General features: G+C 50.6%; 1 protein-coding gene across 6 annotated transcripts in view; it reads right to left on the reverse strand.

The window, feature by feature from the left end:
- Positions 1 to 10,747, reverse strand: part of ARNT (aryl hydrocarbon receptor nuclear translocator) — a 29,997-nt gene extending 19,250 nt beyond the window's left edge. For all 6 annotated transcript variants that reach the window (XM_026111524.2, XM_026111520.2, XM_026111521.2 and 3 more), the window contains exons 1-3: positions 10,610 to 10,747; positions 1,689 to 1,800; positions 344 to 388 (exon numbers count right to left, since the gene is read on the reverse strand). In XM_026111524.2, coding sequence (XP_025967309.2) covers positions 344 to 388; positions 1,689 to 1,800; positions 10,610 to 10,634 — 182 coding nt within the window. In that variant the 5' untranslated portion in view covers positions 10,635 to 10,747. The remainder of the gene's footprint in view (positions 1 to 343; positions 389 to 1,688; positions 1,801 to 10,609) is intronic.
- Between the last annotated feature and the right edge of the window lie 1,801 nt (positions 10,748 to 12,548).

Below are 12,548 nucleotides of genomic sequence, written 5' to 3' on the forward strand. Positions count from 1 at the left end.
CCGCTGACCTCATCTGGCTGCAGGGCTGGCGCTGGGCGACTCGAGGTGGAGACCGCATCCAAAGCGGTAACAGAATCCCCCCCCGGCCACAACCCCTCCTCGGGACCCTGGGAACCTACATGCACAGCAGCTTTGCTCTGGCATCAGCTGCAAAGATGGAGAAATACTGCTGACTAGGACAAAGGGAAGAGTTTAAGGAAGCAGAGCATTGCCTCCCTCAGAGCCCCCCTTCGCTCCGCACTGCTGGAGAGGAAAGGCTATACGAGTAGCAAACTCCTGCTCGGGGGGGACTGCACAGCTGGACCACACAACAGGACCTTCTGGATGCAAAGTTCTCCCTCACCTGAGGAATTTACTGTTCCCTTCTCCATCATCATCAAAATCCAGCCTGAAAAATAGAAGCAAAAAGATAATAATTAACCAGGCAGTTTCTCTTTTACAGGCTGCTTTTCTGTCTGTCCTGCAGGGATGCAGACAATTCCTGAAAGAAAGATTTAAGTTATCCCAAGTGGTAACACAAAACAACCCAGGAAGTTTAGTAGGGACTTCCTTTAGATGTTTATCAGAAAGGGAGCAAGGAGACTGTTCGAAATAGAGATGGCCCACTTTGAGTACTCATTGCATTGTAACCTCCTGTTCCAAATGCTCTGGGTCTCCTAGCAGCGATCTAAAGCCAAACGGGCTGCCATGACTGCTCCTCACTGCTCAAAGGACAGATCAACAGCCTCCAGATGGGGCATGTGTAATTCAGAAGCCTGGATAAGATGCATTAAAAAAAAAAAAAAAAGGAGGAAAAAAAAGAAAGAGGGCAAAATACTTTAAAAGTTAAAGTTCAGTCCAGTGACCTGCACAGTTAGCGCCCTTAATTCAACAGCGGACAACGTCACTGTGTTTACAGTAACAGGGACAGAAAACATTCTCTAACTTGAGTGTATGTGGGAGGACAGACGAAAGGTTTTTCACTACACTTCCTTTCGGCATGGAAAACTGGCGTGTAGAAGCAGCACAGCAGCATGCACGTTTGTAAATGAAGTGCGAGGAACAAGTAGCAGACAGCGTGGGAGGAGCTGCAGGGGAGTGGGAGCATCAGCAAATGGGGGCGAGGAAGGCAAACCTTGAGCAATCCAAGGAGGGAGATTTTAGTTAGCTTGAAAATAAGAGGAAATTGCTTGTGGCAGGAATTTAAGAGAAGCCACTAAATATCCTTTTAATTTACAAAAGCATTTTTAGCAAACAAAAAAAACCTACCACAAGCACATTGCTGCTTCCCCTACCCTCTCCCAGAGAAAGGGCAGTTGCAAAAGTTTAAGACCCCAACATTCACATTCTCTGTTCCTCTGCATCTCTTGCAGCAACTGGTTTGTCTCTCTGCTTCGCTGACTCCCATTTCATTCCCAATCCTTGGTGAACACCCCCTTTCTTCCGTGCGTTGCAATTCAACTTTTTATCCCTTCTCTTTATATATAACACAGAACTCTGGCTCTATGGGATAAAGATACCACTACAAAGTGAAAGGACTGAATACGGTGTACCTGTAGGAACCAAGCAACTGTTTTTCGCTTGGAAGTAGCCAGCTTTCCTCATTGGAAGGCTGACCACTCTTCCGAAAGAGCAGCGCTTCATCAAAAACCACACTTCTCCCACACTCACACAAAAAGAACACACAAAACCCCACAAAACGCACTCACCCAGGGCGCCTCTTGTTGGCTCTCTGCACGATGGCTCCTCCAGCTTGCGCACCCGGTCCAGGATTCCCAGAGCCGACGGCTGCACCCAGGGAGGAAACATCTGATGCCATTTCTAAACAGGAGGGGGAAGAAACAATAAACAAACCAGTATTACGTCAAATCCCCCTCAAGCTCAGATGGTGTAGCATTCTCAACATATAGCTCCAATTAAAAGCGATAGCATTTCAGCATCTGCAGTGGGTAGATTTTGTGCACTGTGCGATTCCAGTCCTTTCATCTAGTGCCTCTCCAGAGCCTGCACCAGGGGTCCATTTCAAGCTTTGAGCACATGCTGTTTTCATAAGCTCAAAAGCTTAGATCATTGAACTAAAAGATGTGGTCTCCTTTTTAAACAGAGGAGGAGCTCGACGTGATCACGGATAGGGGCTGAACCAACCCTCATACGCTAGCGGAACGAGTACACAGAAGGGGAGGACAGTTGTGAGTTTGCCCAACAACATGAACACCACTTCTAGAAGAGGGTGCATTTTCCAGCCTTAGAGACACAAAGATTTAACCAAGATGCTTGCGACGCCCCTTGACCCTTCAGACAATGATTCCCACCCTTTGGCAGCACTGATCCGTGGGCAGCACGACTGGCAGTCTAAGCTCCACAGGTCTTTCTACCTCAAAGATCCACTTTGAAGTCGGTGTTGAGGAGCTGATGCTCACCCAACGGGCTTTGGGAGGTCTGTTTAAACCAGCTCTAGTCTCGTCCCACAACCTGAACGCCTAGCAGCGTTTGGAGAACATCTTCCAGTTCGGTTTCAGCCAAAAAGATCCACCCCACAAGCTGCAAGACCACTGACAACACGAGCACTGGAGGCGGGGATGACCGGGAGACTCTCTCCAGAAGCCTGCTGATCCAAACAACTACCACGGATGCACCTAGAGTCCTTTATAGGGCTGCACCTGGTCTTATCGCTAGTAACCCTGACTAGCGAGCAGAACAAATCTGAGAAATACCATTTCCTTTTGTTCCCCAAAACCACAAGGGACAATTAAGCTCTTGCGAAAAGCACCAGATTCTTGCTACCATTAACATCAGGAACGCCTTCCTGGTGTAAAGATGAGGGGAGCAAGGAGAAGATGGGGAAAAAGATTTGAGAAGGCAACAGAAAAAAAACAGTCATATCAAGCCCTCTACTACCTTTATGTTTCTTCTAAGAGGAGGAGGAGGAAGTTCACAAGAACAGAGCACAGAGGAAAGCATTTAATCACTGCGACAATCTCGAGGGACAAAGCCCACCTGGTGCCTACCTTCACAACAACAACATTAAGACTTCACACACTTGCGTGCCACAGGGTTTCTTGTTTTTCTACATTAAATGTTTCAAGGGGGCGGTTACGACTTGCATCTTTTTGTGATGTCTCACTCCGCTATTAGCGCTCACTTACAGCAAAGAAGCTTTTGTTTTAGATGGAGAAAAGTTGCATAAGCAGCAGGAAACACAATTAGTGTTTTTTAAGAGAAGAAATAGGTGGGTATACTTGCAGGGAGCAAAGAATTGGGGAGCCTTTCGAGATCACACCACTTAATTTTGTGGTATAACCTCTACAAGAGGTTTCACTCAGATCCGAGGGGGAAAAAACGTCTATGCAAAGACGTGAACGTAGCCCCTTCCTAGTGCCTGGGAAAGCGAGAAGCGGCTAAGCGGAGAATTTCCAGGCACTGCTCTTAAGTCAGACTACAGGCCCGAGCCTGTTGCACATTATGGGTTTTTTCCACAACGAAAGCTAAGAGCCTCGGCCCTCGACGTAATCGCACGCGCTGAACCACTTCCTCGGCTGCGTGGGCAGGCTGGGCTCCAAAACCGAGCCCATGTTCAAGCAGCTCAAATGCCCCTTCCTCTCCCATATACTGCACCAGCAACTCCCAGCTATTGCCAAAGCCAGCGCGAGCAGAGAGTTCTCCGGTCCTCACGAGCCAAATCGCTAGGTTTGGAAGTGGCGTTTGGTAGCAGGCACCAAGCTTTACTTCTCCAGTTCTCAAGTGGGGCTCTTTCCTACTCCCGGTTGTTTAGGAGCACACATACCAGGCTCTGTAAAGTTGTTTATAGCTTGCTCAGCATGACTTAAACTGAAATCACGTTGTAACACACTGCCACAAGAGCTGCGTTAAACATTCCTCTACGTAAACTCACTTTGACCAGCACCAGACAGAGCTTCGAATGCAGGTTAAAAGGCGTTTTTCCATGTTTCTGAAGTAACTCATCTCTAGACTCATTTTAATGGTTGTGGTTTTTTGAAGTTTACTGATAACCAACTACTAGACTGCAATCAGAAGGGTTGCTCCAGCCAGAGCATCTCCACCACAATCTTTGTAAACTGAGCTCTGCACAGTACCTTGAAGGCAGAAAAACCACTTCTACTTTATCAAAGTGGAGGGGGAAGGAAAAAAAAAAAAGAGAGAGAGAGAGAGGGGAAAAAGCCTATTGCTGAGGTTCCCAAACCGCAGCAAAGCGGTACACCAACACCAAGAGCTGCTTACATATGAACTGCTGCCAGAAATGGTAGGACGAAGCAAAGAATCGAAGTCAGGTCTAACAGAAATGGCAACAAATCGGGGCATAAACTCTCGGGTAATCAAATCCTGGTTGAGCCAAGACCACTGAGATATTGCTAGGCAGGTAAAGGAGAGCTACACTAGGACAAGCATCTACGCGGCAGTGCCCAATTTTACTTCTCACCTCATCAAACACAGGCTTTTGCATTCTTCACATGGGGAAAGGAGGAAAAAAAGGCCATTTTCAGCATCATAGATCTGGTTTAGCGAGTAAGTGCAAAATGCAGTTACTCAAGTCAGATTTCGGTCCAACAGCAGCTTAATTTAAGCAGTACTTACAGAGCTGGGTGCTGGTTCGCTTGCACCTAACAGCAGAGCTGTGCAACAGTCCAGCCACCTCTGCGGTGCGGCTGGACCACAGCAGCTGGCTCACGGTAACACTTCTGGTTCCCAGCAAACGTGCTCCAAAACTTGTGCTATTTCTTCCAAAACAAAACACTCAAAAATTCAAAAACCACAGTAATGTTGCTCTACTGTATCACTGCCCGGTTTGCTTCTCTCCAAGCAGCTGGCTTTACTGAAAAAACATCTTCCTTGCCAGTCTATAGTATTTCCCAGGGGTGACTAAAATATGCATTAAACATCCAGGTCAGTGCTTAGCAGTTCAAGGGGCCAAGGGACAGCCCCAAACAGCAGCATTAGCACACCAGGTTTCACCACAACTACAGTAACAAGATACAAGGAGTTCTTCAAAAAGTTTCCAAAACATTGAGAACAAAGAATCAGGTATGGAAACAAAGGCTTTTAAAAGCCGGGAGGCCACTGGGATTAGTGGTTTTCAGCATGTGACTATTTAAAGTCTCGGCAAGAAACTGATCCCTCTGCAATCCAGTCTGTCCCATCGGCTAACTTGAGTTTAAATAATTGGAGCCTGGCCTTTCTTACGCCCCATTCTCCGTGCTGGGATCGAGGACGTTCCCCATCTCTCCCTGCTCCATTTCAGAGAGCTTGGGCACCTCCGAGGCGCAGACCAAGGCAGACTCCCACCGTGCTGCCTTTCACTCATTGCTAAGTGAAATCCCAAGGCGCAGAGAGGGCCGATAGCAAAGGTCTTTGTTTAGCGGAACGTGGCCCTGAGTGCAACGAAACCAGGTCAGGAGGGTTTTCCTTCTGTCTAGGCAGCTTCACAAGGAGCCTGCAGTTTTTCAGCGCATGCATGTAAATACCAGGGTTTCAACAGAAATAAAGTTTGTGGAGCATTGCAGATAATCATTTTATTAAGGACGGAGGAATTTCCGGCTCAGGGCAGGGGAAGGAAGTGACACTGTGCTGCTCCTGTGCAAATGAACTTTTAAACAGGGTTGGGGGGGCATCTGTTTGTTTTTAAAAGGTCTCATCCGAGCCTCTGGTATTTCTAAGGAACCTACCGCAAGAACTAGCATCTTGCGGCAGCATCACACGGTGAAACGACTTTCCCTCACGCTTCGGCTTCCTACTCAGTAGGAACATTTGCCTCTCCAGGTATAACGTGCCCTTTCACAAGCAGAAGACCATGGAATAGTTTTGGTAATATAAATGCTAATATTTTGTTCTGCAAGCTAAGGGAGAGTTAGGTACTCCTGCACACAACCCCTTTGCCTTCTCCACTACATCCTCACCCCAAAACCAGGGAGGGCGTGGGGAGGAGGGAGAGGGAAAGTTCTAGCTTTTTCATTCTCCAGAATTTCTACAGCGCTCACATGAATGCAAAACTTCCTTTCAAAGCATTAAGCAAACATTAAGCTCAAATTTTCCCCCCAGATTCCCTCCCTCCCCAAATCCAAACACAGGCTGAATAACAACTATATAATTGAAGTCAACATGGAGTTAATGGAATCAGTGCCCTCAACCTATTAACGCAAGCTCCGAAAGCTTTGCACGACAGCAGGTTTTTCGGCCTTGTTTTTGTCTAAAGTGCGTACATGGTCACAGTAAACTCAGTGGCCCAGACATCTATCACAGGAAAAGCTGCCGCTGCACAGAAGTCCTTCCACAACTGCCCTTGAAAGCCGCTGGGCCCAAGCCTAAAGAGAAGGATGTGAGTAGTCAGAGGCAACCCGAGCGAAAGACCCAGCTAATGGAGTCAACTGCTTCTGGGAAGAAAACCTGGTTCATCGTGACCTACAAAACACCAGTTTCACATCCCAGCACTAGAGTCAGTGGGAAAGCGGCTCATCAACACTTCAAAGCAGCGACTAGCCATTGCCAGATATCAGGATGCTCAGCTCTGACTCAACGTACGATATCCGAAACGGCAAGAAACGCATCGTTCAAATACTCTGGCACAAGAAGAGGCAGTGAGCGTATTCCTTTGTAATAGCCAACCTTAAGAGCAAACAACAAGACAAACATTCTTGTTTTTTAAAAGTGGTTTCTCCAAAAATATCAGAGATGCCACCAAGAGCCACAGCCAATCTTTCTCAGAGAGCAGGGTGTGTTTTGCAGGGTCACCGCAGAAACAAGCGCCATTCCTGTTAGGGCACTGCTCCAGGCCTTTCCCAAATCAATCCCTGCTTGCTTTTAACCCGTGTTATACCTAATTAAGGCCAGAAGAGATGAGCAGAAGCAGGCAGAGAAATTAGGGATCCTCGTTTGTAACCGAGTATAACCACAATTCAGCCAACAATTCAGCCCAGAATAGAATAGGCTGGAAGAGAGCTAAGGGAATGTAATCTCCAGAGCCAGACTTCCACCCCAACTCTCCAGGGAAGGACTCTGTTGCAACTATTGGCATCTCAACAGGGAACGACTTCAGAAATAAAGTCACAGAAGATATTCAGAGCTGTGATTTATGAGATCGGCCTGCCACAGCTCTTAAACGCGTTGTTACTGTACCACTTAGTCCACTGCAACCAGGCACTGTACAAAGCACAGAGAAATGGTAGTTCCTACTGCAGAGAATTTATAACCCGAATTGCATAGGGGTGTTTACCCAGCTCAGTATCAATTAACATATTTTTGCAAACAAGAACACTGAAAGTCAGCCATTAGTTAGCTCCCAAAACAGGCAAAAAAGTTTATGAACAGGTAAAACAGCTGCTAAAATAAAACTGCATGCTTCATTAATGAAAACTTGCTTTTCACTCACAACTGTAAGGTTTCAGTCTTAACAACACACATGGCCTCATGTTTACAAACTGGCTCAACTTCTGCATCTCAGGTATGTTAAACAGATTTATTTTTAAGTAGGTTTCTTACCCCACTCTGTTTGAATTTCCCATGCAATGCCAGCTCAGTGCTTTCATCCCCATGGGAATCCTTTCTGAGAAGCATTACAGAAATTAACTCCAAAAACATAGAAAAGAATGCATCTTTCATTTTGGAAAAAAAAAAAACCATAAAATTTAAGTAAAGCTGATAAATCATCTATTTATCCTGCCAAATCCAGAGTGTTCTAACAATCCAAGTTAATATAAAAACATGTAAACTAATTAGAGCAAGCCTATTTTAATTCCTCCTCATATTAGCTCTTACTTATAGGATGCTGTTCTCTTTTCATTCCTAACCAGGAGACTTTAACAACATAAAATTGCTTAAGCAGACACAACTGAAAGCTCTCAACCTAGCGTTCTCCACAGTTTAAGTCTTTTCTGGTTAACAGTTCATGAACTGCGAAGCGGCTCACCTCACCCCGGGAAAGAGGAGGGGACAGAAAGTTTTGGCAGATTTATTTTTTCAACAAAGTTGTTTTATCCGAAAAACGGAGACGTGCTTTATCCACCTCTCTCGCAGGCTTCTGAGGTGAGCTGCTTTTCCCGGGTAGCATTTAGAGGAAGGAGAGAAGCCCCAGGATGGCACAACACCGAATGCAAGCTGTGGTTTGAACACTTAAAAGAAGCTCCAACTTATTTTTGTGGCTGGTTTCACCATCTTTCCCCATGGCCTGCTCAAGTTGCAAGGATATTCACAGCATATTTTGGGGCCTTACTCAGTGTTCGCTTGAGCTCTGCGCTCCATTTTTCAATAGTAAGGAAAAGAGGACTCGGCTTTTAGAGAACACTTTCCACAAATAATTTATTTTACTAATAATCTCTGTGTATATAGTGCTTACTCAGACTATATTTTTTCCCTCTGTTTAAAAGGACTAAGCTAACAGTGGTCGGTAAGTCTGCCTGTAGCTATAAATATTAAACACAGATGTTAAGTTCTTTCTCTTTTCCTCATGAATTTATTTGTTTAAAAAATTTTCTATTATGCAAAATCTCATGCAGCTCAGAAGACTACAGTTACATAAACATTGTATAATGCAGTAACAGTTTAAAGTGATGAGTATCTTCCCTTCTTCATTTACTGAATTCTTGCACAGCTGGTTCATAATATACATTTTCCATTTTTATGACAAGCAACAGCAATTTTTGCTTTGCATTTTGCTGCGCATCCTTCGTCCGCCAAACTGCAAAGCCTTGAACTAACAGTACTCTGGCAGGAGGAGCAATGAACTTCCTGATTAAGTCTATGGCACCAGAAAGACATATGACTAAGTTTTTACTACTTGGAATAATATCACTCTTTCAATGGGATATTATTCTTAGCTAGAAGTGTATTTTTGTGCAGGACTAGAGCACGAGTTTGACAGTTTCCATTTCGGATATGTTTTCACTAAGCTGAACCAGAAGCACTTGTTTTTTTCCCTCATACACGATCTCTAACTTCTGATTGCCGAAGAATTTCAGCTCGTCATGTGAAACCGCAACCATGCATTTCCAGACACCAGTTCTGCACCCTTGCCTCAAGATCACCACAGACAAATGACCCAACACGTTTTCTCGATATTTAAAGCCACAAAAGCTTCCTATACCAAGTTAGAATGAAAAATTCGTCCTTTAGAAGTTACGCTGAGCAGTCCTAGATAAACCTGAACAAGTCACACGATCCAAGACCTTGTCAGCCTCAAGCCGCAAGCAAGAATAGACAGAAACCACAAGCCAAAAAAAGACACAGAAGCTCAAATTCTGATCTCAGTCACCACATTGTAAATCCATAACAACTTCACAGACAGTGGGTTATTCCAGATACGTACTGATTTCAGCGCAATTTAGCCAGAAATCTGATAAAGCCTGAAAGATTCAATTTTATTCAGCAAGCATCAGACATCACCGCTTTCTAGCTTCCTCCAGACAGAGGATCACCCCTTAGTTACCGACTTGAGAGAGGAGGAGTTGAAAAGAGATTCTGCTTTCTGCTGACAGGCATTCACACCCTTGACAGGCACCACTTATTCTGCTCAGCAGTTTAAAAAGAGGCGGAGGCAAGATTGTAAAAATCCTTTTCAAAACAGCAAGCCAATTCAAATAAACCTCAAGGAAACATATAGTAAAAAAGGCTGAAAAAAACCACGTAAGCCATTAGGGATAACAAATGGAAGCGAGTTCCACCAGGGATCCCTTCCCACCAGAGGAGCTCTGATAGAAACCAGACCCCAGCACCGCGCGCGCGAACGAGGCATGCGCGTGGCCCACGCCAGCTATCCAAGCTAGGGGAGCAAAAACAGGCGCAAACATCTTCCTCCACTAGCTCGCACACCATCTCCTTCTCTCCCCCAGCATCTTTGGCTCACTTTTCCCTTCCAAAACAACCTGCCATTCAGCACAGTGCCCCTTTTCCAAGTTTCCTGCATCCTCTCCACCGCCGCGCTTCTCCAAGCCCCCCCAGCACCCCAAACCTCCCCCCGAGCCGAGGCCCTCAGCACCCTTTCCCTGCGCCAGCTCCCTCCCAGGGCCACGCCACCAGTCCTCCGACATCCCTCCCCCATGCAGCCCCCAATGACACCCCTCAGCCCAGCCCAGCCCCCCCAAGAGGCCCCCCCCGACCCAGCACTCGAGCCCCTCAGCTCAGCCCCAATCTCCAACGTTTCCAGCCCCTAGAGATAACCCCCCTTCGCCCCCCTAACCCCCCCCGGCAGCCCAGCCCCTCGGCCCAGCCCGGGCTCCTGAACCTCACAGCCCCCCGGGAACACCCGTTCCCCCCTCAGAGGCCCCCGACCAAGCCTCCGGCCCCCTCAGCCCCGCTCCCCCAATTCTCCGTGCCCAGGTGACACCCCTGCCCCCCCCGAACCCACCCCGGGACCTGGTCCGCCCCAGTCCCCCCCCCCAACGACTCCTCCGGCCCGGCCCGGCCCCCACTAAGGGCCCCCGGACCCGACCCCCCCGGGCCCACCCGCCCCCCCCCCTTCAGCGGCTCTTTCGGCCCAGCACCCCCCAGCGCGGCTCCCCCCGGCCGGACCCCCCTCAGGCCCGGGCCCCCACACCCCTCTCGGAGCCCCTGAACCCCGCCGCCCCCGCAGCTCGCCCTCGCCCCCGCGCCCCGCAGCCCCCCCGGCGTAGCCGCCCCAGCTCACCCGGGTTGGCGGCGGTGGCTGCCATGGCCGGCGCGGGCGGGCTCCCCCCACCTCCCGCCTCCCTCCTCACCGCCGCCACTGCCAAGATGGCGGCGCAGGAAAACCCTGGGCGCTGCGGCGCAGCCTAGCCTGCCCGCCCAGAGGGGCGGGGCGGAGGCGAGGCGCAGCGCTCCCATTGGCCCAGGCTGGGGCGGAGGGTGGGACCAAGGCGGTGGGCGGGACCGCCCCAGCCAGCAGGGTAGGATGACTCGGGGCATGCCCCGCCCCTCCCGGCGGTGGAGGGGCGGGGCTGGGAAGGGGGCGGGGCCACGGCGGAGGTGTGTGGGGTGGGGAGGGCGCGTTGGAGATTTAAAGGGCGGTTTGGTGACGTCATGTGTTGCCTTTTTTTCTTTTTTTGTCGGAGGGCAGGAATCCTGCTGGGACTGGGACTGGGACTGGGACTGGGAGAGAGGAAGTGGTAAATCATTAATTACAGCCAATTTTCACCAGGCCTGGCACTCCAGAAGCCCCTGCAAGCAGGGCTGGATGGCAGCGGGACCCCCAAAATCCACCCCACCTCTCCTGGCTGAGAACGGGCTCGTTCGGTGCACCTCCCGGTGCAGCACCCCCCTCGCACGCCGCCCTTCGCCCCGGTGCCCTCGTCGCACTGGTGGAAACCTGCCAAATTACACAAGCGGGGCCATCGCCCAGCATGACCCTGCGTAGCCCTGGGGGGGATCCTGGCCCCCAAAAAGGCCACCCCTGGCGCCGAGGGTGCTGAGCACCCAGCCAAGCCCTCGCCCGCGGCGCGAAGGAGGCACTGGGAAAACTTTCAGCCCGTGTGGGCGAGAATTTAATCCGCGGGATCATTTATCCTGGTTACCTGGAGCGCCTGAAAGGCGCCGCCGCCGCGCTCCTGCAGTATTCACGACCCCCCCCCTCGCCCCAGGACAGCACTGTGGTCCCGATCGGGGCAGAGCAGCCGGCCCGTCTGTCTGCCGGGAGGTAAGGAACAGCCCCGGCTGGCACGCGCGGGGATGGGATCCACGGGTGCCGCGGGACTTTGCGAATCCCATTCCAGCGCGTGGCATCACCGGGGCTGAGCTCATTTCATCCCAGGGCACTTTTATACATATATATATAGGCATACACATACATAGGCATATGCATAAATATATATATGCATGCACCTACACGCAGCTTGGGCGACGTGGCTGTGCCCCCCTTGGTCTTACCTCTGTCCCTACCTCGTGCAAATCTGTCCGTCTGCCAATATCTCCCTTAAGCAATCTGGAGAGGCTCTTTCGGCTTTTCCCAGCCTGCGCTGGCGCCCGGCGCGTTTCCGATCCCCGCTGCCGCTCTGCCGAGCCCTGGCACGCTCGGTGCACCTAAAGCAGCTGCGGGAAAATACTAACGGGGTGTTTGAAGATCGGGGATGCCGGGGCCGGCGGCCGCTCTAGGTGCCGACGAGGGCATCGCCGTGGCCTTCGTGGTGCTGCTGGGCCTCTTCCTGCTGGCCATGGCGGTGCGGTGTGCCCGCCTCGTGGTGGACCCCTACCGCGCCATCCCCACCGCCACCTGGGAGGAGGAGCAGGTCAACTGAGCCCCCCGGGACCCTGCGCTCCCCCCGGCCCCCCCCAGCACCCCAGGGACCGCTGGCGCCCCAGCCACCCCCCCTGCAACACCCAGGGTCTCCGGGCAGCCTCGGGGCCCCCCGGCACCCTGCATCACTCCAGGACCCCCCAGCACCCTCCATTACCCCCAGGACCCCCCTGCACCCTCCCATTACCCCCAGGGCCTCCCCAGCACCCTCCATTGCCCCAGGGCTCCCCAGCACCCTCCCATTACCCCAGGGCCTCCCCAGCACCCTCCCATTACCCCCAGGGCTCCCCAGCACCCTCCCATTACCCCAGGGCCTCCCCAGCACCCTCCATTGCCCCAGGGCCCCCCAGCACCCTCC

The sequence above is a fragment of the Dromaius novaehollandiae genome, chromosome 29 (assembly GCF_036370855.1).
Source record: "Dromaius novaehollandiae isolate bDroNov1 chromosome 29, bDroNov1.hap1, whole genome shotgun sequence".
NCBI classification, from domain to species: Eukaryota; Metazoa; Chordata; class Aves; order Casuariiformes; family Dromaiidae; genus Dromaius; species Dromaius novaehollandiae.